This window comes from Betta splendens, chromosome 5 (genome assembly GCF_900634795.4).
Source record: "Betta splendens chromosome 5, fBetSpl5.4, whole genome shotgun sequence".
Lineage (NCBI taxonomy): Eukaryota > Metazoa > Chordata > Actinopteri > Anabantiformes > Osphronemidae > Betta > Betta splendens.
In genome coordinates this window covers 12,796,940-12,821,986 of record NC_040885.2, presented here as the reverse complement: position 1 = coordinate 12,821,986, position 25,047 = coordinate 12,796,940, and the positions used below count along the sequence as shown (strand labels likewise).

At 49.3% G+C, this 25,047-nt stretch overlaps 1 protein-coding gene across 4 annotated transcripts in view; it reads left to right on the top strand.

Annotated features, from left to right (window-relative positions):
• cacna2d2a (calcium channel, voltage-dependent, alpha 2/delta subunit 2a) overlaps window positions 1–25,047 on the top strand; it is a 95,225-nt gene that overhangs the window by 40,910 nt on the left and 29,268 nt on the right. For 3 of the 4 annotated variants that reach the window (XM_055509036.1, XM_029149702.3, XM_029149703.3), the window contains 3 exons: window positions 2,273–2,332; window positions 13,556–13,600; window positions 16,970–17,108. In XM_055509036.1, the coding sequence (XP_055365011.1) occupies window positions 2,273–2,332; window positions 13,556–13,600; window positions 16,970–17,108 (244 nt within the window). The remainder of the gene's footprint in view (window positions 1–2,272; window positions 2,333–13,555; window positions 13,601–16,969; window positions 17,109–25,047) is intronic. The other variant, XM_029149704.3, reaches the window with a different exon arrangement.

The following is a 25,047-nucleotide window of genomic DNA, read 5'->3' as shown; positions in this document are numbered from 1 at the left end:
ACGCACGCGCACACACACACACACACACGCACGCACACACACACACACACACACGCCTGTTGGAGTGTCTGCAGATCACAGACAGCGTGGTGGTGTGTGGAGTGCCCTTTAAGTTAATGCTCAGTGGACGGCTCTAACAGGCTGCACTCTCACAGCCGGTGTGTGTTGGCGCTCGCCACAGCGTGACGCTGCCTGTCCCTGGTGCGCTGTTATTCCCCTAGAAATAACATGACTTTGAGTGATTAAACTGCTCCCCTCTGGAACAGAGCAAACTGCACACTTATGAATATTAAAGATCCTAATCGCCTCACGCTGAGCTTTTCGGGGTGTTTTTTTTCCCTCGCCGTCTTCTCGCTCTCGCTCGATGACGGCGCCGTTTCCTCGACGGCGGCGCCGTCACCGCGCTCCGCGGACGCTCTCCCGCCGCCGTCCGTCACAGAGCCGCGTTCACGCCGCCTGACCTCCCCCCACCCCTCACACACACCGGCTGCCGCGTTAACGCTACAACGGCAACAACACAACGGGGCCGGGCTCATGTTGTCGTCGCTCCCGGAGCCTTTGTGTGCGCGTGCTGTACTGTTATTTGCTCTGCTGTGTGGGCCTGTGCTGAGCTTATCTGTGCTCTACTGTGCTGATCTCACTATGCTCATCCAGTGCTCTAAGCTGCTTGGGCTCCAGCCACCAGCATAGATGATATACCCCCCCCCCCCCCCTCCTCCCACATCTCTCACTGTGATTCATTGGCTGTTTGTGTTGCCCATCCATCTTGGCCAGCACACAGGAAGGAAAGACGCATGAAGACACATGGCTGTTGTGGAGCAGGGGGGACTGCATTAAGCTGCTGGGGAGGAGATAGTGTCCCGGAGAAATGGTGGCCGCTGGGGGGGGCAACAACCCGGGAGAGGAACGCGCCGGCAAAGGCGACTCAGGAGGAGAGAAATGGGTTTTCTGAAGGAAGAACGCGGTGATTCTTAGTGACAGATTAAATGCTGGGAGAAAGACTGAGCTAAGTGGACGGCGGTGTTGCCAGATCATAGCTCATGACGGGGAAGCGGAGGAAATAACGGCTGGAAAGTGCTCTGCGCACGCAACACGTTTTAAGGCCCCAGTAAAGCCACTGATGGGGCATTAGAGGCATTACTGCTCGCAACCGGCCATTAAATTATTGCCCAGCTGCCGTGTGTTCATCCCTAATAAAAAATGTGCTGATGCTTTCGAAGCTGAGCGCTTTTAAGGCCGCGCAGTGCAATGGACTTTGCTAATTAGATGCATTTCATTGTCTGAATTGTTTGTTTTCTTATTATAAGGTCACATTTTGAAAAGCAAACAGACTCTGATATCGCGTCATGCGCATACTTCACACCATTCTGGTCTCTGGACTCACTCTCTCCTCCCTCCACTATTGTGTCTGTGTGGCTTTGAGTGGGATGAGGCTTGGTGGGGCTCCTAATAGAAATAGGACAGCTTTTAATGTAATGAGAGTTTATGTCTTGTGTGTTTTCTGAGATAAAAGCCTCCCGCGGTCGGGGGAGTTGGGCCCTTTAGCGTGTCTCCACAAATGAACGAGCTCCCACTAAAGCAGCAGTCTAAATGTGGATTAGAGATTCGGAGCCCCGGGACTTAACGGCGGATTGTGGGGCGGGGACTCGATCGCCCCCTGGAGGCCGAGGGGAGAGAGAGAGGGAGCGTGGGAAGGCGGCGTCACCTGGACGGCCCCCTGCCGTGCGTGGGCAGGTTCCTCTCCGTGAGCTTAAGTCAATGGCTCCCTTCGGCTGAACACATTGTTACGCGTGACATGCGTCACTTTTTGGATTGGTGTTTTTAGTTTTGGTGGAACTACGCTTGATTAGAAATAATGTGATGCAATATCTTTTCCCAGAGGAGATAACCGAGTGGATCTCTAATCTGATCCTCTCATCTGATCTGATCTCAGCCTGCGAACTCAGCCGGCGGGCGCAACGTCTCTGCAGCGTTACGCCTCCCTTTGCTTTGTTTGATTTATTAATACAAGGCATTTGTAAGATATGAAAGCAAATGTCTTCAACTGTTGCCGGATCTAATATTCTCACATGCCGTGACCTGTGAATTGACAGCGGCGGTGGCTTCTGTAAGGTCACTGTCACACACACACACACACACACACACACACACACACACACACACACACACACACACACACACACACACACACACACACACACACACACACACAGATCAATGTCCTGTTGACTGGAGACGCTCACTCTGCTGTTTTGTGTGTGTTCCTCTGTAGAAACTGGCCAAGGAGGCGGAGCAGCTTCAGCGGGAGCACGTGTGGCAAGACAGTGTGACGGTAAAGTAGGACACCCACTCCCCCCCTCCCACTCCAAGACCTCCTCTAGCTTCTTCCCATTTCCTTTTTTCAGGAACTGGTTAATATCTCCTTCATCTGCGTCGTTCCCGCCTGTTTCCCAGTTTCTTCTCAGTGTAGCTGTTTTACATGTTGCCCTTTAATGACAATGTGATCAGCATCACAGAGACAACGTGGATAAAGAATAACATACGAACGCAGAATAATGTACGCACGCTATGACTGCCTCTTTTGTGTATTCATGATTAATATAAATACGTTTTTTTTGCATTCTCTTGCAACTGACCTTTAAAGAACTGGAGACATGAGTTTGAAATCTAGGAGGTGAAATGGCTCTGCTTTGGTTTGTGTGTATTTGAGCCACCGTGCTCCACTGACTCTCAAATGCTCCACACACTGATTCACAAGTGATGTGTGTAGATTTAATGATTATATTATTATAAAATTTAAGTTTTGAGACGTTGCTCCTTTAAGGTTCATGTCAGTGGGTCAACATTTCTGCCATCGGTACCGTAGCTGTGAAAGCAGGCTTATATCTACATACTGAAGTTGTAGCTGAAGAGTCAAATCAGTTTTATTTACAATTTTATTTTAAATTCACACGATTGTAAATACAAAGCAGCAGTTTATGTTTATGGAGTCAAGGCCTTTTCTCAAAACCAAATAGACTCACGCTGAATGCAGGATTTGTAATGACTTAACATTTAAGTGATATTAATTAGGGGTTTTCTCACGTTTGTTGTGTAACGCGCATGTAGCCGGAGCCAACATAAACACATGCACCGTCTCCGCTGTCACATCCTCTGTCTCCAGGGAGACGAGCTCGCTGTCATGCTACACTTCCCACAAATGGATTTTTAACCCCGCACCTCCTGGGGGATATTTGAGAAAAGGCTTTAACTGATTTAAAAGGAATAATTATGAGCCCTACTTCACGCGCAGTCCATTTTTATTCATGGCTGCTTACACTCTGAAGCTGCAGTCTCGGCGTGGAGGGGCCTCGGCCCTCACCCCTCCTCCCCGCCGGGTCGAGGGGGGGAGGAGAGGGGGGCAAAATAGCTGTCAGTTCATTTTAAGCCTAAAGGGGGGTGATGTCTGGCTCGGGGTGCGCCTCAATCGGATGCGCAGCCATGCAGGAAGTGGAGCCGGGTCACGGTGACCACACACGGCACACCTGTTTATAAGTACCTGCATCCAATATGGCATCAATACCTCCTCAAGTGGAAAAGCCAACACTCTCCTTAATCCACCAAACTCTTCTCCACCTCCGTCGCGCCCTTCGCTCCCCTCTTCTCCTACCATCCCTCTCAGTCCACTCATTTCCACCCTCACGCTCTCTACCTCCATCGCATGCATATACATTCATTCTCATCTGTGTATTTCTTTAATCAGGCAAACAAGCTGGAATATGTCATATTGTTGTGAATGCCGCAATTGAATCCTAATGGTGCTTCTCTATTAATAATGTATCGGTGCTGATTTCATTTGCCTTTATAATTAGGTCAGGTAATGAATCTCAGCAGGGGAGACTGTGAAACCATTAAAAAAACTCACAAAGAGGTGGAAGGGGGAGGGAAGGGGGAGGCGAGGAGGTAGATATGCCACAACCTTCCAAGAAGATTTCTCCTGTTTGTAGATTTTATGCTTTCCTAATTTCTCTTTGGGTGAACACTCTGCTGACTGACACTCTAATTAGATTAGGGCTGCATGCTCTTTGGGCATATTAGGAGAAATGTGTTGCATCTTAAACTAGCGGGTGGAGCAGTCTGTCAAATGAAGAGAAAAGGTGTTTATGCATGAGAGGCGCCACGTTTTGATGGAATCCGCGAGTGTGGGCTGGGAAAGCGTAATGTGCGTATTTGTGTTTTTCCTGCAGGCGGGTACTTATATGCCTGTGTTTATTAACTCCAGGTTCTGTACCTGGCCCGGCCCATCTGCTCATCTCGCCAAACTGGTGACATCATAGCAATTCAATGACACGCCCGCTCCTCGCGGCAGCTGCCGCCGCAGCTGCCGCCGCAGCGGTGGGGACGCCTCGCTCTGCCTCACCCGCCTCACCCCGCCTCACCCGTGCGTCCACGCCTCCCCGCCCGCCAGCTTTTACCGACCGCCCCGACTGCCGGACATTATGAATGTCAAAATGTTGATCGTAACAACTGCCGCGATGGTCATTCAGGGTTTTAAATCCATCTGAATGAAATGGTGTGTGAAATAGACATTAAAGTGTTGCTCTGCTGCTGATTTCTCAAGGTCAGGTGCCCATCGCGCCGCGACTCTGGACTATTGTGCTGGCAACAGAGTCATCCCAAGGCAAAATAGTTGTTTTTGTGCTGCTCTAGACTTGATAAAGTAAAATAATACTAGTAGCTGATGCTAATTCCCTCGTCACTGAACCAATCTTGACCGGAGTGCTTGACTTTCTGATTCTCTTCTGCTCTAACAGCCACTTGCAGCTGCTATTTGTACTGTAGCTCATATTATCTGTGTATGTTTGGTAACAGTGAATAATGTGGAGGGTTTCATTTTTTCTAGTTCCTTACAGTATGAGGGCATTAAATACTATACAGTCATATAGTGAAGTCGTATCCGTATAGAGAAGCAACAAGTTTTTAACCTTACAGTAACTGTGTCAATAGGTTGACACAGTTACCAAATGACCCCTAAACCAAACTATTTTAAACACTTGGAAATCATCTAAGGTCAGCAGGGCTTCATGTTAATTGTATGATGGACAATATATCATCGGGTACATTATCATCAATTAGTTGTTAAGCACTCGTCTCCCGTCGTCAGAGACCGCTGACACTTAACTGAAGGAGGGTCAGCACAAAGTGCACCACATTAGAACAGAGACAAAAGATTGGATGAAAGAAAGGATGAAGATTGTGGAGACCGGAGGAAGACGTGTACTTTCCATCAGATTGTGATGTGGCAGCTGCTGTACGTTTGAAATGCATTAGTACTAATAGCTGTGCCATTAGGGGAGAGAGAGGCACTCTGTTGATGGGTTGCCATGATGAAACCGGGGAAAGGGGGTGACAAAGGGAGACGCAGAGGGAGAGAGGTGTAAGCGAGGAAGCAAGTGAGTGAGGGAAGGAGGTGGAAGAGATGGAGGAAACGGGAAACAGAGATGGCGCCATCTTCCAGGCCATTTACTGCAATCATCACTCTCTAATCAATCAAGCCTTTCATCATAGGACAACACAGTCTTCTGCTTCTCTTTTCCTCCCTCGGCCTGTTTCTCTCGTCATTTTCACTCAACCACCCACTCTCATACATAACACAGCGGTATTCATGTGACCTCATTCCTGCTCTCTCCGAACGCGTGTTCATCTCTGGAGCACATACAGTGCAGCACAGCCCAGTGCGTTACAGTACCAAGCCATAGGAAGTTCGGTTCTGATCCGCAGTCAACCACATTTTCCTAATAAATAGTTGGTGTCAGGGTGGTTGATGATAGTGTTCATCAATGGTACGGTGGTTGGATGCAGCCTAGATCTCAGCTACATTCAATGCCCCAAAGCGACAATAGTTACCTCCAGAAGTGTAACGTGACCTTAAGCGCTGGGGCCGAGAGTTGCTAGGGTTTGTTCACTTGACCAAGTTCAGCTCCTTTCATAATGCCTCTATTTGAGATAATTGGTCCTTCAGAGGAAATGAATGAGAATCATTGTGGCGACCCTCAGCCCGGCCCTCGGAGCTACCAGCTCCATTAGCCACAGAATACATTAGTTATACGAGGGCTGCCTGGGATAGATTCAAATTCAGATTCTGGTGAAACAGACAGAAATGAAGGGACGGCTCACTTTGGCTTTGTTTCATCGCTTTCTCCACTCAGTGTTCATTTACGGTGTTTTTGCCTGTTTGTTTGTTGCCAAACACCCATTTCTATCTAACCACAGAGCTGCAGAACACTTGTCCAAGCACATGCATATTAATATGTTTAGGAAATCGGTTTCTGCTAAATGGTGAAAATTACCACCTCCTTTTCTGACACTTAAATCAGCGTTTAGTCGAGCGGGAGGCTTCATCTGCAGCTAGTTTTGGCCTTTACTCTGTATTCAAACTCTGTATCTGCGTCTTATTTTTAAAGTTAGATACAGACTTTCACAAATATTAAAAAACTCTGATTCTGCCAACAACAACAAGCAAAAGCTGTCCATAGTAGTGGTCCAAGAGGCGGATGCAGGAAAAGAGCTGTGTGAGCCTTTTTTTAATGCACAGTGCTTATTTCAAACACTGATAAGCAGAGCAACATTGTATAATCACAAATAAACTGCATCTATTTTCATTGTTAGTGTTTTTTCCCCCCCTTCCTCACGGCTGGGCAGAGACAGAGTTCTTGTGGCCTGCCGAGCACGTAATGGAACTCATAAACAGTGTTATCGCCGAATCCTGAGCCGTGGAGGAAATGAGGAGGGGCTACGCAGGAAGGAATTTCTATACTGTGCACAATTGAGCGGCTTCCTCCCCATCAAATATATCTGATCGTGTGCGTAGCTCACCAGAAAGTGGCCCGGGCTTTACTTCCAGTCCACCCTGGGATGCATTCATAATAAGCGCAGACAAAAAAAAAAACGCACAAGGAACGAGGAGTCGCCAAGATCTGTGTTGATCGAGCCGAACGCGAGCAAGCGATCTGTCGTCTCCTCTTTTGTTACCTTTTCCTTCCGTTCTTCCTGCTCTGCTCACTGCTTTGATCAGACTATTGGTTGCTGTGGTGACCCAACAGTTTGGTAATTTCAGCTTCCTGATTGCGGACCACTGTAATTTGTTTAAGTGCTACTCTCCGCGGTACAAACGTCCTTTCCTCCTCTTTCCTTCGCGCTCTCCCTCTTTCGTCCGTCTGCCTCCTCGTCTGTCGCCGCGCTCCCACATTTGGCCCGTCGCGCTCCTCCGCTTGCTCAATAGCGACTTCCAAGATGACTCCGAATGGAAGCACCAAACTGGCGAGAACCGCTAAAGTGAAAAACAGAGAGGTTCAGGTCCAGCTGTGATGCGGGAGGAGGAGGGGGGGGGGGGGTGACCCCCGCCTCTAAATCCCGCCGATCGATCTCGCTGCCTCACAGGAGATGGGAATCAATAGTCAGAGAAATCCAGCATGCCACGCTGCAGACCTTGATTTTCCCATTTCAACACATGGCCAACGCCCATGAAATGATATTTTAAAAAGTAAATCTGCCTCTTGGACCTTCTGGTCAGAGCCGGGTCAACAAAGTAAAGTAGAAATTGACTGGCGGCAGAGACTTTTCTCTGCTCTTGTTTTACCTATTTTCTAAAGATCAATTCATCGTCGGCTTCCTTTGCAGGAGAGGAAGCCTGAAATTCTTCCTCAATTTGTGCCTTTTAACATAGAGCTGCATGCAGAAAGACGTGAATCAGAGGTAAAAAAGATGGAAAATAACATGACAATAGCAATATGATGATAATAATGATTCCCAGAGTTCATTCTATTCTGTCTGTTCTATTAATCTGAACTCACAGAACTTATTACATTACTTATTAGTTATTGCATAGGTGATACTGGGCCAGTACGTGGCTTTGCCGCCGGCAGACGAGGCGCCGCCGCGGTGTCAGTGTTGGCTGGGCCCATTCTGTCTCCGCCGCCCTTGGCGCCTCGCTGCAGATACGCTAAGGCAGGTATTTCGTTGTCATTTGAATGTTGGAATCATTGTGAGGGACAGCAAGGCATCTGATGGAAATGATTACGGGGTGGGAAATAACAGGTTTCCTTCGGGCCGGTGCTGATTGTTGATTGGCCACTCACGGGCAGCCTGTAAGCAGAGGGTGGCGACTCCTCGGGTCTCTGTGCACTAGTGGTAAAATGGCAGTGAACGACTGCCTTCAGCCCACCAAGGAAATGAGAGCTGGAGACATTCCCCTCAGATAAGTGACGCTCCAATGTCGCTCTGAACCGCGCCGCGATTGGACGGGACAGTCCGGTCGCCACGGCTATGCGCGGATGCTGCAAAATTTGAGATCCGGGCAATTGCATTTGCTTTATCAAATCCCTGTGGAATTCAATGATAGCGTCAATACTGCCACGCGCCGTTTATCTTATTTGTCTTCATTTGGTGTTACATCACCCTTTCCCGCGTCTCCTCTGAGGATCAGATTGGGGGCTTGTTTGTGTGTGTGTGTGTGTGTGTGTGTAAGGGGGGGGGGGGGGGGTTGGCACGCGTGTGTCACGTTGGATAGGCTTTATCTGGCGCTGAGTCCGTGCAGTATGGTGATGCTATCAGCATTAAAACCTGCTCCTCAATGGAGCCCTGTCAGCCAACAATGGAGAGCAGCATTACCCAGAGTGCAGCAGGACACAGCCTTCTTCCCTTATCGCACGGTGGGAATATTCACACACTGATTTAACTTCTTTTACCGAGGGAAAGTGTCCGACTCTGGAAGCGGCGGCGCAGCGGAGTTGGAGGAGAGGGGGTGAAATAGCGTTCAGAGATGGCGGCGTCTTTAACGGAGGGGGTCGTGGGAAGTGGAACTTTAATATTAAATGACATCTTTGTAAACTGCGTTAAAGACTCTCGACTGTTCTGCATCCGTCCCCCGGTCTCTCGCCCGGCGCCGCGGAGCGACGGTGTTCAGTCACGCCGATGAGCCCTGCGCGGAGGACGTCGCTCGCGCCGCCGAGTTCGCAGCGCGTGCCGCAGCTTTAATCGGGGGCCACGGCTGATTATTGGCATACAAACGAACATCTGCATGGAGCTGGGCTCGGACGCTGCGGTCTCGGCAGCTCCCTAATCGCTCAGAGAGCCTGGAGACGATGAGGGGGGGGGGGGGGGGGGGGGGGGGGGGGGGGGTGATGGGGAGGCAGCCGCGCCCAAGGCCTCCGTCACGCCTTCATCTGAGCTTCACTCTGACGCCGCAGTTCCGTCCGACGCTCTCATCTCCAGCTTCACTCCTGGTTCGTAGCCTTCGCTGCTGTGAAGCTGGGATCTGCTGTGTTGCTCACATTTGAGTGTCCAGCGTCACGATAGACTGGATTTCTCGGGACAGGCTCAGTAGGTTTTTACTTCCAAGGGAGTAAGCGATACGCTGCCGAAGGCTAGAATATTACTATCTTTGAATCACAGGAACAAGACTTCATGTTTTATTCACAGGCAACCTTTGCAATTCAAGATCAAACCGGCTAAAAGGCTTTTAGACCTCTGACGGGTTCCTACATGTCTATGATTAATTGACCTCTGTTTGAAAATCATATTTCATGAGCTCACCTTTTCTCCCCCGTGCGGTTTTGTGGGCCAGACAAACCGAGGGAGCCGAGGCGAACAAATTAGTTTCTGATTGTAGTCTGTGATTCCATTCCAACGCCGCTGCATATGGGGCCAACACCCTTGTGTGTATATATTTCCTTTGCGCATTGCTTCCTGCAGAAGTAATTGGATGTCAGTCATTTCCTGCTTAACATACGTAAATTGCGAGGCGCCCGCGTGTCGTGACGGCCCCCGAAGTCGGCGCGTGTTTGCAGCCGTGGCCGTCGCGTTCCTCCCCTTTCTGCAGCGGTCTCACCCGCTCACGTGGCCCAGCGATCATCCAGTTCCAGCGGCGCGAGCACCAAGCGATGTGACGCCGACTGCATTTTTCCTTTCGCTCCAAACTTTCCCTAAATCGCCTTGTTTCAGCGTCTGCTCCTTTGTTGTGGCCGAACGACACCTCATGGGCTGCCGTGTGTGAGTTAATGAAGAGCAGTAAATGAAATCCTTTATTGTGTTTGATATAATGTCAGCCTCCATTAGGGAAGTGGGCGCGAGGAGTGATTGCTAGACGTTCGGGGCCAGCGGAGGGGTGCCGTGTGTGTGTGCACGCGTCTCTGCACACCCCAGGGCCCGGCTGAGGCATTGAGACTGTTCTGTAATTATAAAATCATTAGCAGGTGTCCAGAGGAGATATGAATATGACTGTAATCTATCCCCACCCGTGATGGAGTGCTTGTCTCCTTCTCAAATGTCAACCTGCCTCAGCCGAGCCATTGAGAGGGCTCACAGGCGGAAACTGGGCCGGTTTACGCCCAGCGACCGCATTCAGCCCTGCACATCGATCGCTGCGCATCAAGGTCCTCCTCAGATATGATGAAGATTTCTGCCTAAAGGCGGTGACCTTTATTTATAAGGAGACGCTGGCGCTACAAGCAGCGGGTGACATTAAACTAACAAGCGGCGTGTACAACACGAGGACGGGCGGGCGCCGCAGCCGCTCAGTCGCACGGACTGACAGGCAGGCAGATAGATAGACAGACAGGCAGGCAGACAAGCAGAGAGACAGACAGACAGACAGACAGACAGACAGAGAGAGAGACAGACAGACAGACAGGCAGAGAGACAGACAGACAGACAGACAGACAGACAGACAGACAGACAGACAGACAGACAGACAGGCAGGCAGGCAGATAGACAGGCAGGCAGATAGACAGACAGGCAGACAGACAGGCAGGCAGATAGACAGAGAGGCAGTCAGACAGGCAGGCAGACAGACAGACAGAAAGACAGACAGGCAGACAGACAGGCAGGCAGACAGACAGGCAGGCAGACAGGCAGACAGACAGGCAGATAGACAGACAGGCAGTCAGACAGGCAGGCAGACAGACAGACAGACAGGCAGGCAGGCAGGCAGGCAGATAGACAGGCAGGCAGACAGACAGACAGGCAGACAGACAGGCAGGCAGATAGACAGAGAGGCAGTCAGACAGGCAGGCAGACAGACAGACAGACAGACAGAAAGACAGACAGGCAGACAGGCAAGCAGGCAGACAGACAGGCAGGCAGACAGGCAAGCAGGCAGGCAGGCAGACAGACAGACACACAGGCAGACACACAGGCACACAGGCACACAGACAGACAGGCAGGCAGACAGACAGACAGACAGACAGACGGTCCTGGTCAAACATAAAGAACCAGCAGACGCCAGAGCCCTGGCGCGCAGACAAAGTCACATTGTAATCTGGAGCAGAGGGGAGGTTTCTATAGCAACAGTAGACATCTAACCTACGCGCCGCTGCTTTTGCTGAAATCTGAAATTGGCGAGAGGAGGCTGGCGTTGAGGACGGAGGGATCGGGAAGAGGTGAAGATAAGAGCGGGCAGCGAGGAGAAGGAGGGATGGGGGAGCGCAGATGAAGATAAGGAGGGGAGAGGAGGAGGAGATGAACGGGGGAGACGGGAGTGAGGGAGGGGCGGGAGATCGTCACCTGACCTCCGCGTTTGTCTCCTGTTTGGAATTTGTTGGTCCACTCAGCGTGATAGATTTAATTTACTGATAACGGGGAACCTCACAGGCCCCGTGTGTGTCTGCTGCGCGAGTGTGTATCCGCTCGCCCGCTGCGCGGTCATGAGAAAAACATACGCGAGCGGGTCCCAACGGAACTTCAATTATTCAAAATCTAAAAGTTACACACAGGCGTCCATACTGGAAAATCGTTCAAAGTTTGTTGTAGATTTGTAGCCAGGAGTCGACGAAGGCAGGAACGATGCACCGTTTCATCAGGACTGATCGACAGGTAACAGAGGGAGCGTGGGGCCACTCACTGTGGAGCTCTGTATTTACACATAGATCAGACCACGCATCCAGTGGATTATGCATCGTACTGTGCGGGTCCACAGGCCACGCGGAGCCGATGGGTTTGGGATAATTGCTCTCCTGGTGTTGGATCAGATGTGAGCTTAACCCGGACCCTGAGCCCGGGGACCTGTGGCCGACGGCAGCAGATGGCCGCGGAACCCTGGGTCCGATCAGCGCCTGTGTGTGTGTGTGTGTGTGTGTGTGTGTGTGTGTGTGTGTGTGTGTGTGTGTGTGTGTGTGTGTGTGTGTGTGTGTGTGTGCGTGTGAGTTTCTTCACTAACCAAATCAAAATGTTTTATTGGGTTTATTGCAAAGGCGTCCAACTGCACAGATAAGCAGACGCTGCGTGTCAGCTGAGGTGAAGCGCTGCAGAGATTCCATTAATATTGATCAGTGATACTGCAGGTGGTGTCACGAGTTGCAATTTTCATCCCAGCAAATATTAAAGCTGCTACAAATCACATCATTCTAATCAAGGTCCCCTCTAGTTACTGTTGCAGTTATAAGTGCTGTTTAAAAACTGCTGTGTGAATGTGGCTATAAATAGAAATCCTAGCTATATTTTTATTATTATTAATGAAGAGCATTAACGCGTGTAACATACAGGCTAACTGTGCATTGGACTGCTTCCATTAATGTGCCGTATGTTTTGGTTGTTTTGTGCTCGAGCGAAGCTGCTGGAGCGAATCCCTCTGTAACGCGTCCGTTTTACAGGAAGCTGCGGTGAATAAGGACCCGTAACGCTGCGGCAGCGACAGTGAACTCCACAGAAGTGAGGGAGCAGTTTCTGAAGGACTGGGCTCCTGATCAATCCCGCTGGCAGACACAACAACACAGTCCCTCTGCAGACGCAGGCTATTTTTAGCCCTGGCAGCTCTTTGCCCACTGTACCCACCACCACCACCACCACCTCCACCTCCATCCATCTCCTTCCTCCCACTTCATCCCTTCATATCGCCCCGACTCCAGCCTCCATCCCGACCCCCTCCTCCCCCTCTTCCCGGTCTCTTCCCTGGGAAGTCGAGGCCGAGCGACTGTTCTCCTCCTCCACGTTGGCCTCTCTCATTTCCTGGAGACGCAGGCCGCACCCCGGCCGCTCCGCCCCACGTTCGGTGTCAGCGCGAGTCTTGATCACACAGTGCTCCTCTGGTGAGTTGTTGGCGACTGAGCCGAGCTGATGACTGACTCTGATGAGCCCTGGAGGCCGGCCAAGGCTCCAGTCATGGTATGTGGAGAGGCCGTCATGCTGAGGAAGATGGAGGCTGACAGAGAGAGGACTTCTGCATAGACTGTCTGTGTGTGTGTGTTTGTGTGGAGATAAAACATGACGGAGACTAAAGCTTCGAGTTGATTCTTCTCTCTCCCACTCTGATCCACCTCTCCTCAATGCGAACCATGTCGGGACGTCACAACCTGCCGTGTTGCACACACACAGGTTTGGACACTTATCATGACCTCCATCCCCACATCACACTACTCCTCCTGTGTTCTGTGATGCTGATTATATTCTCATGCTGAACAGTGTGACGGAATATAAGCGCGACTCCGCGCCGCTCGCCACCGCCAGGCGTCGGGGCTGATATAGACCACGCTGCTATATCTCCTCTCATCCTCTGTCTTCTCACTCTTCTTTCCCCGCACAGGAGAATGCCATTTCATACTACGATTCCAAAGCGGATTCAGACTATGTGAGTACAGCACGGCCTGCTTCCCGCTCCCCGTCCGTCTGCCTGCTGTAAAACCCGCCTCCCTGCAACCCCCACCCTCCCCCGTCCTCCCCTCCTCCTGGACTCCTTGATGTCGCTGACCCCCCCCCCCCCCCCCCCCCCCCCCCCCCCCCCCTCCGGTCACAGGCCCCTGGGCTGTCTGTGTATGTTAGTGAGGTGACACTGCTTCACGGTGAGATGCTGTGACAGAGCAGGGGCAGCGGGCGACTGCAGCCGTCTCCCCCCAGACTCCTCCCTCGTAGGTCTTTCGCGCGGGAAATCTCCCACGATGCACCGGTCACGTCACTCGCGTCATTCATACTGAAGAGTATGAAGCCCACGCTCGCAGCCGCCACCTGCTGATTGAGTCAAGACCCGGAACGAATGCAAGAACCACCCCCCCCCTCGATCAAAAAGATGGGGTGAGGATGAGGAAGGGAGGCAGACGCGCCATAAATCACGGCGTGATTTTTCCCTTTTCGAACCCGACCCGCGTGATTAATGACACAGCACTTTAGGGCCTGTCAGCACATCTAATTGGAGAACATCGGTCATCATTAGCGCGCCGCACTTGGGCCGAGCCGGTGGCACGCCCCTGACCCCCGCTCCAGCGAACCCACGGCCGCCCACAGACAGCGGCAAGGGTGAGGCGGGGGTCACGCCTCACCCCCGCGGCAGCTCAGCGCCGCTCTGCCGTCAGAACCTCCACGTCGCCTCCACAAACGTAGGTTCGACGGCCAAAGTGCGAACTTCCTTGTTTTTAAGGGATTTTTTGACTGAAGGTAAGTGAGCGCCAGGTTCTCCAATTCAGGTCTTGTCTGCTCTGTTCCCTGTCCCGTCCTCTCCACCCTGTTAATCTCCCTTCTTGTCACTGCACCGTTGAAATGAAACTGCAATGTGATCATTTAAAAGCCATAACGTGCACGTCTGATGTTCGTGCCAGCGGTTCACTTTAGGTTGTAGATTAGTGCTCAAATACTGGCATTAGCGCTTTCCATTTGGCTCTTTGTGTTACGTAATTACACTGGCAGATTTTAAAGCCTTTTAAAGTACATGGTGTACAGTGTGCACTTCAGCAGAGGAAGCATTTTCAAAATGCAAGTGTTATTTGTTCTGTTCTATGTCGGGTAGAACCAAGTCCATAGGTAGTAATTTACCTTAAGAATAACTGTGCAGTATATAAATAATTATTACTCTGATTAATCTAATGTCAGGTTCTTGCTGTGTTTAGGCTAAATTATAGTAATTACTTTGCTTTTTCTTTCTAAAGTTGTCCTTTGTTAAAAAGCTGCTCTTCTATAATTCACGTTCTTTTCAATAAACACACACAGAGGCTCGTGACAGCTTTCAGGTCAGCCCTCGTTGGCTGAACGCAGAATCTTTAAAATGTCATCTCTGGCCTTCAGCCTTTAATTAAACCTCGAGAACTGGGAGATAAAATTAACAAATTGGGTAATGAATCGAGCAAAACAGGTGGTGGATGGTTGAAGAAAATGAACCAATCAGTCTTTGCTGCGTGGACTTATTCAGCTCCTAATTAGACGCTGCCTTTGTTAATTATGATTGGGCTCTTCTGAATAAGAAAAAAACCCTCCCTGCTCGACATTGACAGAATTAGCGCCAGACGGAGCGATAAACAAACAGCTCAACCTCACAGTCAGTGTTTTTGAAAAGCCAACATCCCTTACGGTCCCTAATCAGGTTGGCTGTTAATGGATACTCAACCTGTGGAATCTCAAAACCACCAATGGCAAAATGACACCATATTTTTTTAGTTTTTCACATTTTCCAATTTTCTTCATTGCTTTACATTGTTTTTAGCTTTTGCAGTTACAGTTACAGTATTTTATTATGAAACCCTGAAAAACAAGGTCCCAGACTAAAACTATTTTAAATAATCTTTAACTTACCTGTGAGTATTTCCAGATTCACCCCAAGCGTCATTAAATGCCTTCGTCCAGCATTTATGCTGACATTTTGTCTTTCCGGTCCGGTTCCTTCGGTTCTGTGCTGTTGTAGGAATGGGAGCCGGTTTCTAACTCTGAATTGTTTGTTGACTTTCAGTGGGACTTCATTGCCAGTTTCCTGCGGCTCGTCCCACCAACAGCTTGTAATTGCATTTTAATAGTCAATTAGAATTGGCCCATCAATCAATTTCTGCCGTGGACATGGGGTTTTGATTTAATTTCTCCAAAAAACAAACAGTTTATATCTTGTCAGATCCAATTAACCCATGCTGCTTTATTAAAAGGAAATCTGCCTAATAAAGTCACACATTTGCTGCACTCAGAAGATTTATTACCAAGCCATGTTTTTCCTTTAAACGGTCAGAAGGCGTGAGAAATAATCAGAGATCTGAGCTTTCTTTGACAAACATGCATAAATTAAAGGCCAATGAAGGAAGAACGATGACACATGACTGCCAGAGCGCCGAGGGCCACGGCTGCACGTCGGTGCGTCACAGCTGCCTGATTCAGCCACAGCGCGTTCGCTCAACCTTTTACGTCTTTGAGTGCTGATCTGTAAATGTGACCTTTGCATATGGGCCGCTTTCTAGGAATCCGTCTTGCAGAGTAAACAGAGTGAAATCAGATCTAGAGTCAGCTAATCAACTCAGCCAGACAAGAAGGTCTCACTGCCACTTTTTTCCTCATCCCACAGTCACTTCCTCCTGTGGGAGCAGACACAGATTGTTCTCTATTGATAAGGCATCTAGATAAAAAGCTTAAATGTCAGTTTAGCTTCTTTATCTTCCGCCTTTCTTTGGGATCTGACACTTTACTATTGCGAGATGTGTGTCAGGCGTGAAACGCTGCAAAAGTCAGAGCATATTAGAAACAGGGCATTTTAACACCGTCTTTTTGTTTGTCCGTGAACCACAGTTGCCCGCGACAGACTGGAAAACGCGCCACCGTGCGAACGCGTGGGAAGCGAAGCTGTGATTAAATGCTGCTGGTTGCTAGTTATTGCCGGGGTTAATTTGCATGGCGACCCGTGCCTGTGATAGTCATCTCGGGTATTAATGAGCCGCTCTGTTTGGTGTCCGCTCCGATACCTGCTGCCGTCCTCTGACGGAGGCAGCTACATCTGAAGTCAGACAAAAGGCACAGCGTCCGCTATTTCTGCGCTCTTCTGACGCTTTGTGGCTTCATGAGTGAGTCACAAGCAGAGACAATGTACAGCACAGAGTCACAGATGGGCGCTGAAAAGCCACAATATGGGAGGTGACAGAATGCGGCGACTATATTTGCATGTTTCCCCCGTTTCTTCTGTTCACTTATTTCTATTTGTAGGTTCACGCAGATTTGTGTGTGTGTGTGTGTGTGTGTGTGCGTGCGCGTGTGTGTGCAGGGCGAGGATGGAGAGGAGGAGAACCCTCTGGAGACCTCATCCTCTCTGGAGCTGGAGTTTGTGGACGATCCCAATTTTAAGAACAAGGTCAACTATTCCTCCAGCGCCGTCCAGATTCCTACAGACATATACAAAGGCTGTAAGTACCTGACAGTTCCTGGTTACTTGATCCTAGCTGCTTGGTTTATAGAGCAGTCCTTCCTCTCCATACATTCACCGGGTCACTTCCTACTTTTACATCACCCAGCACTTCAGCACACTAACATGAATTTAAATGACAGATGCTTCTTTGAACCAGCTCTATATTTCTCTCTCTCTCTCTCTCTCTCTCTCTCCCTCTCTCTCTCTCTCTCTCCCCCCCCCCCCCCCCCCCCCCCCCCCCTCATATCGTGAACCCTGCCTTCATGCCTGGCATTGCACTCGCCCGCAGACATAACACCATCCTTAGTGTGCAGCTGCCAAACGGACAAAAGGGAACACATTCACCATCCAGGAGTGATTTTGCTTGGCATGTTCCCTCTGTTATCTGCATCTAACCTTTTGGATGCCCTCTGCCAGCCTCTTTAAAGATGAAAAAAAAACACCAGAGCATGAGCAGACAAGCAGCCATTTTCACAGTGGACTTTTTTTCTGTTATTGTCCAGCCCTTCGCCTTTCTGTGTTGGACAGGCGCTATATGGCACCTGTCTGTAACAATGCCTTCCAGCTGTGTCTCCAGACAAATCTCGTCAGAATTAGACACTCTTGGTTCGGGAGGAAGTGTCAGAGGCCACGGCTAACTCACAAAAGAGCAATCAGGCCTGCACATTTCTCCCAGAGCCATTTTGTGCCAGCTCTGACTCCCCTGTCTGAAGCTGAGTCACAGAATAAAGGCCTCTTGATTGAGCCTGGTGGAGACTAGAGGACTAAAGTGGTACAGTGCATGGAATTAGCTTTTTTTTAGTGTTTACTATTGATGTTGTTTAGTTAGCTCCCATTGCGGGGTCTGCTGTGCTGAGATTGCCAACTGCAGATTTTGTGCCAGCTCCATTATGAACACGCGTGCTGTGTTTTAGTCGCTGGTGATGAATAAACAACGATGAAATGTGTGTTGGTGCCGAAATGCACCGAAAGACGCGTCGCACCTCAGGCAAAAGGAGAAATTACTAAAGTCATTCTGGAGATGTTGAATGGGAAGCGCAATTTAAATGATAAAAAGGGGAGAATCTGCTTATTGCTTTAAGTAAAACTCCACAGAAGTGAAAAAAGTAGCACCAAGTATTTGTGGCAGCTTTTAATCTAGATGCAGAAAGTTTAGTGTCCCACTCGTCGTCTGCGCCGACAGCATTAGCATTAGCCGCCACTAGCCTGCCGCAGTCCATTGTGATTCAGGAGCGACGCTTTAACCAACTTCCTCTGCAGACATTCACACCGAGCGCGTGTCATGGGAGCTGCATCTGCTGCAGAGACATGATGGATTGTTATTTCCAGCGTAATGCGCTGATCCGGTTCTACCGGCGGGAGTCGGCAGGGCGCCTCTGAGAGGATGTCTAAGGAACCCAAGGACGTGGGCGGCCTGTTGTCCTCTGGGTCTGGAGAGGTCCGGATCCACTGTATGTCTGTGGGTTTTGGGATTAGCGGGGGAGAAGCGGCGCGAGTGGGCAGACTCGGCGCCGGCGCCCCGGGGGGAGGCCTGCGGAACCGCAGAGCACCGAGAACCGGAGGCAGAGCGGCGCCGCGGCCCCTGCGAAACCCTCGAGTGCGGTTTATTGGCATGCGCGCTTTATGCAGCTGCAGCGGCGCGCTCTGAGTCGCACACGCGGCTAATGCGGTGAATAAATTGAGTGTTTTGCAAGAAAATGGCAGCGTGAATTGCCAGTTACATCAAAATGGAGATGGAGAGAGAGAGAGATGGAGGGAATGATAGAACGAAAGGGGTGAGAGGAGAGCAAAGAAGAAGAGACACTTTAATAATAAAAACCATTTAGTGCAAAAAGCACTTCTTTTTTTTATTGTGATCCTTTCAGCGGCTAAATGAGGCGGTGTACGCGTCCTGGTTTGATTTGTCTGCCAGGCCCCATGTCCGTTTATTGAGATTGAGAGTGTTCCCTTAACGCCGTAATGAACCATTTTATGATTCATTATCCCACCGCTGATTCCTGCTGCCAAATCTGCAAACTTTCTAATTAGCTTAGGTCAAACATTCATACACTTTTCTTCTAATTATCATTGCTTATTACAGAGTGGACACGGCAACGCGGCCGCGGAGGAATAAACCGATGCGGGTGGTGTCGTTGGTGGCGGAGCAGCTTTTATCCTCGCGGTGGACGTTGAGGGAATCGTGGAGAAGGGGCCGGGATTTGGTGAACGACTCCTCTGTGAAAATAATGACTGAGAATGGGGAGAAACGCGGCGCTCCCTGCTAGATTAGCGCCATCGCGCTGTAAATTGGTTGAATTTTAGGCTGTGGTCAGAGAATACTAAACATGGGTCAGTCGCAGGTTTACATAGATGGAAACCATTTCCAGGGAAGTTTGGAAACGTTCTAAAAACAGAGCTAAAATCTGTGGTTTGTTACGTTGGTTGAACCTTAATTTGAGAGAAAATAGAAGAATAACCTCATTGTAATTTGTGAGTTTAAAGTTTGAACAATTGTTCAGCGCCACCTGTCGGTGACATTTTCTGACTAATATCACAACCTGACATGTTCAAATTACAGTGGCTCGAAAAATCAGGCCTTTTTAAGATGCTGTAATTATGTGTTTATATTGTACACGTGACTACATTAGTGTTTTCATGAGAACAGGCAGCCTCTGATCCCAGCGGGGACTAAATCAAACCTCTAGTGAATGTGGGAAGTCCTTTTTAAATCTGCTGCATGCGGCGCCTTTTCCAGCGGCCGACGTCACGTTGGCAGTTCGCTATTGTAGTCGAGCACAGTGAGAGGCTTGGTTATCAGGAATGAATGGCACGGACGGACTAACTGTGTGTGTGTGTGTGTGTGTGTGTGTGTGTGTGTGTGTGTGTGTGTGTGTGTGTGTGTGTGCAGATGAAAGAGCAGAGCTTAAATGTTTTCCACTGGCATAATGAAAGCAGCCACCCCTCCGTACTCACATAAATCATCACTGTGCCTTTCACAGTCTCCACATTGATGTCACTTATTGTAAATGCTTTCCAAAACATACCGTTATTTGTCTGATTCAGCCGTTTGAGTCCATGACTTTTACTTCTCCCAGCTGCTGCAGTATGGGCTGACTGGTCCGTGGGCAGGTGTAACATAATAACCAAGGGATTCAAGCTAAACATTTTGCTTTGGAGACTTACAGTATATGAGTAATATATATACTCATGCGCGCAATATCGCGGTGGGAAAATTAACTTAAACACTTGATTGTTTGTGATACTTAAATCGCCGAGCACCAGAAAAGTTGGATCCGCAGCGTGTGCTCGCCCCCAGTCTGCAGCCGGACCTCTGGGGAGGTCCTATCAAAAATCAGCCGTCCGCATTGCACGCGCCGTGTGTAATGTGCACTGGAATATTGAGTGTAAGCGATGAAGCAGATAGAGAATCAGAGCAGGGTCACGTGGGGTTTGAATGGAAGACAAAGATTTGCATCGGTTTGATTCGATTGGAGTGACGCCACCGCTGATGTCGCTCGTCCTGTTTAAGCTGAAGTCGTCGAAGGCGACTTTAGACACAAACTCAGGTCTGTTCCCAAGAGAAAAGGAATAATGAGCCTCGAGCTTTGTTGTTACTTAGTCGCGTTTTATGCTGTGGCTCCGTTTAAGACATGATTATGTGCTATTCCCATAGATTTATTTAATTACATGGCACATTTGTCATCTTAACGCCATGAGCTGTGAATCTGTGGAGATTTGCCTCAGATGAATGTGAAACGCCATCGCCGAGGACGCCCGTGCACGTGGGGGGCGTGCACGTGAAGGCGAGTGCACATGCACGTGCACGCGGACCCGTGTGGGTTTCTCGTGCCCCGGGTCCTTTCCAGGGGTTGGAAGCTTCCCTGTCAAGCGACTCACGCCACATTGGAGATCAACTCAGCCCCTCTCAACATCAAACCAGATTTAAATGTGTGGAAGGAAAGCAAAAGTGATTTATAAAAGGGGAAAAAAGAAGGAAAGAAAGAAAAAAGAAGAAAAGAGTGGAAGTGGGGCGAAAATACAGAAAGCGATGGAGAGAGGGGGATAAGGGAAATGGGATTTAAAGTTAAACCAAAGGAGAAGAAAGATAGTATAAACACTGCCGGCTGTATTTTCTGTCACTTTACAGACTCCCCCCACCCCCTCCCCCCTCCCTGCCCCTCACCCATCCAGCCCCTATAGTGTGTGCCCACTGAAGGGGCACTATCATGTACCCACACACTAATTAGAACAGTCAGCACAGCAAACTCTACTTCACTCACCAGCAGGCTCACAAATTACATTTCTGTGTTTGTTATTTATTGCCCTCCTTTAATTAGAAAAATGATTTGGAGGCTCGCTCTGGAGGTGTGCTGAGATCTCGCCCCTCTGTCTCATTCTCTATATTGAATAATCATCCCTCCTCAGAGAAGTTTCTCTTCAGCCCCACCTCATCCATTACCCTGTGAGATTACCTCGTTTCCAGTGAGGAATACACGCTCTCAGACTGTACTGCTCCTCTGGATCCCTCCAATGAATTTTAATTCTAATTTGTAAATGCAGCTCTTTTACTTTGGAGAACTCTGTAAGGTGAAGTGCAGAGAATGCAGATGAGCTTCTGCAGTATATTCCGGGTGTTATTTTTCTCAGACGAGGCAACAAAACACCCCCCCCGTGCGAAGGCTCACACTTTGTTTTAGTCTGTGGATGTGTGAGCCGCTGCCAGTTCATGTTTCTGCCGCTTTGTCTGCGGGATGAAAGGTTTAAGGTTCGGGCTTTTTTAACACTCAGCCAGGTCTCGGCGCAGCCCCCGAAGGAAGAGCAAAGCAGGCGAGACAGAGGAAACATGAGACGGGAACCGCTGAAGGAATCGCTTTGACAATGCAGAGACGATGAATGAGGCACGTGCACGCGCGGGCGGGCGCTGCTCCGCGGCGCGAGGATATCGGTTTATCAGGATGCTTGTTTTACATTGTTTGTTGAAGGGAAAGACGGCGTCTCGCTCACTGTTTGGTTATTTTACAGTGAAGGCTTCACACCATTGTGGGAAGTCCGGGCTCTGCTGAACACTTTGAAAACACTTTTCAGGGCTGTGAGCACCACAAACAAACGTGATATTCACCTCTGCTGTTTCTGCCTGGAAGCAAAATGCCTGTAAAAAACAGATAAACAGTCTGCGTCGGTTATTGCAAAGAGGGTAGAAGGGAACGTTTGGTGACTGTAACTGGCCCTTTGACCAGTAGCTGTTTGTTATAGTGTAACCACAGACCCGCTCACACTGTGGAAGCTGAGTTGCTGCAGTTTCTGACCTCCCCCTCAGCATGGATCGTTTCCACCTCTCAGGGCGCAGAGCTGGACCGGTCGCCGCTACCTGCTCAGCGCCTGAAAACCGCTTTGAAGTTCACAGCTGCAGCTCTAATAGCATCATTTCTTATGAGAGGCCCGTTTGTTCGTACAGTGCGTTCGTGCAACGGTGATTTTAAACAGGGCGCAAAGCGCGTATCAGTTTGGATAACGCCTATCGCCAGCGTCTCGCTGTGAATAATGCGTGCATGAGCGTCTGGGGGGGGTGAAGTTATAGGATGGAGGTGATGGGAGGGTTGAGGAACGATCTCACACGGAGATGCTCCATAAATCCGGCTCATAATTGTTTCTCTTCCTGGTGTGCAGTCTTGCTCCATAAAGGGGCAAAGCCAAGGGTGCTCTAAATGTCAGGGGAGCGGCGCGCTGATGAATTACCTTTTAAAGATATCAGAGAGAGGCACGTTCCACGTGAAAGATGAGCCCCGCGCTGGGCTCTGAGGCCCCGTCTGCCTGTGTGAGCATATTTCCCCCCCAGGGGAAATTTGTCTTTTTCTTAACTGTCCGGAGAAGTCACGACACGTCCCGGCTGAATAAATCAAAGAGAATTAGTTCGCTGTGTTCTCTTATCTCTGATGTGCCCGTTTTTCTGCAGAGATCACCTGCAGTGATGTGCGTGTGTGTGTGTGTGTGTGTGTGTGTGTGTGTGTGTGTGTGTGTGTGTGTGTGTGTGTGTGTGTGTGTGTGTGTGTGTGTGTGTGTGTGTGTGTGTGTGTGTCTAATGGCAGAGGTAGAGCTGCTTTGCAGAAACACACGTGTCTGTTTTCTAAGCCCTGATTGAAAGGCCCAGGTTGACCCCCCGCTGGGCGTGAATAAATCAACCTGCCCTAAGAAATTACATTTCTATGCAGCCACTTTGCAAAAGCAGATACGTTGTGCGACGTCCCGTGAGGGAGTGCGTGCGTAGCCGGTATCAGTCGGCGTGTGATGCCACCGATATCCCAGCTGGACTGATCTTTAGCGCCGGCGTGTGTGATACTGCTTTTACACAATGGTTGTTCAGCAACAACTGATTATCGTCACTTTATTTAATCATTTATTTGGCTCCACCCTCACAAAGAGTTCCTCCAAAGTTCCCACAGTGGTTTGATGCCAGTCCTTACATCAAAACAAACATTTTATGCTGCACAGTGCTTTACACAGATTAGATTGTCAGGCTCGGCTGCGTTAATTGGCGACTTTCAAAGTTAATTTAAAAGCACTTGCTCTTCACTGGAGCTGCTGCTTGTGGTGTTTTAGAGTCTGTAGGTGCCTGTGAATAAGTTATAACCAGTATGATACACGTGCATTAAAAAACGGATGTTTGAGAACTTCATTCTCGTACTCATTGAAGGCTGTTTGACCATTTAAACTGCTGGTTTAGAACCAACTTCGGAAAAGAACTAAAATCACAGATATTAATATTAATGACGTGTTTTATCAGCATGGGCTCATCGCTCCTCGTGCAGCACATGCTCATGCGTTGCACTCCCAGGTGTGTGGAGGCGGCCAGCGATCGCCTGATCGTCCATCTCGCGTCGCTGGAGGTTGGCGAACGCCTCCATGTTGCGCGGCGGCGCTGAGACGCTGCTCGTCCGGCGCCGAGGTCGCGCGGCGCCACTTTGCCCTTGGCCTTTGTGGGCCAGATATCATTACAGAGCCGGTGCCTCTCCAGATAAGAGCACCCAGGACTTCAGAGCGGCCTGCTGGGTTATTTAATGCTTAAAGGATAATACTGTCTACACATTAATCAGATGACTCTTTGACCACAGACCAGATTAAATTAAAATGCAGCGTTTGGTTTGGTGATAATCTCAGTAAAGTATAGCTGCTGGTGTCAGAGTCATGGCAGCAGCATCAGTGGTCCAAATGCTGGGCCTGACTCATTTGGGTCAGTCATACTCAATCATACTTCAGGTTGTAGTCATTCGGTTTCTCTCTGTGTAACATAGAGCTGTTTGAGCAGAAATGTCACATTTATTTTATTGTATTATTCTAATTAGGTAAAAATGGCCGTTAATCACAACCTCAGGTCTAAAGCATCGTTAACTGCTCGCATTCTCCACCAGCTTGTTGTTCACCTTCCGCACGCAGAACAAAGGTGCTGTGACATTTGTTACACAATATAAAAACACTCCAGATAATCAATTCTTTGACCTCAGCCGTGCCTTTGATTCTGCCATTTTCAATTTAGCAGTGAATTGAAGTTTGTTTTGTGCTCTCCTTCCCTCATGGGTGAGAAATTGCCTTTCTGGAGCTGTGAAAGCAGCCACTCATTCGTGTTAATTTCTGTGTTGCTTTCCATCAATCGTCCTCCTCCTCTCTCTGGGTTTTTATGTTTATTCCCATCTGTAGGGCTGCTTCTATCCTCCTCTTTTCTTCTTTTGTGTTTATGTCTATGAATTCTGAGAAAAACATGTTGAGGAGCTCCCCTTGGTGATGGCAGCAATTTGGCTTTCATATATTCCTATCCTCCAGACACTACTTAGTGTGTGTGTGTGTGTGTGTGTGTGTGTGTGTGTGTGTGTGTGTGTGTGTGTGTGTGTGTGTGTGTGTGTGTGTGTGTGTGTGTGTGTGTGTGTGCGTGTTTGTTTTACAGCATGCTAAACTGTACTAAAACT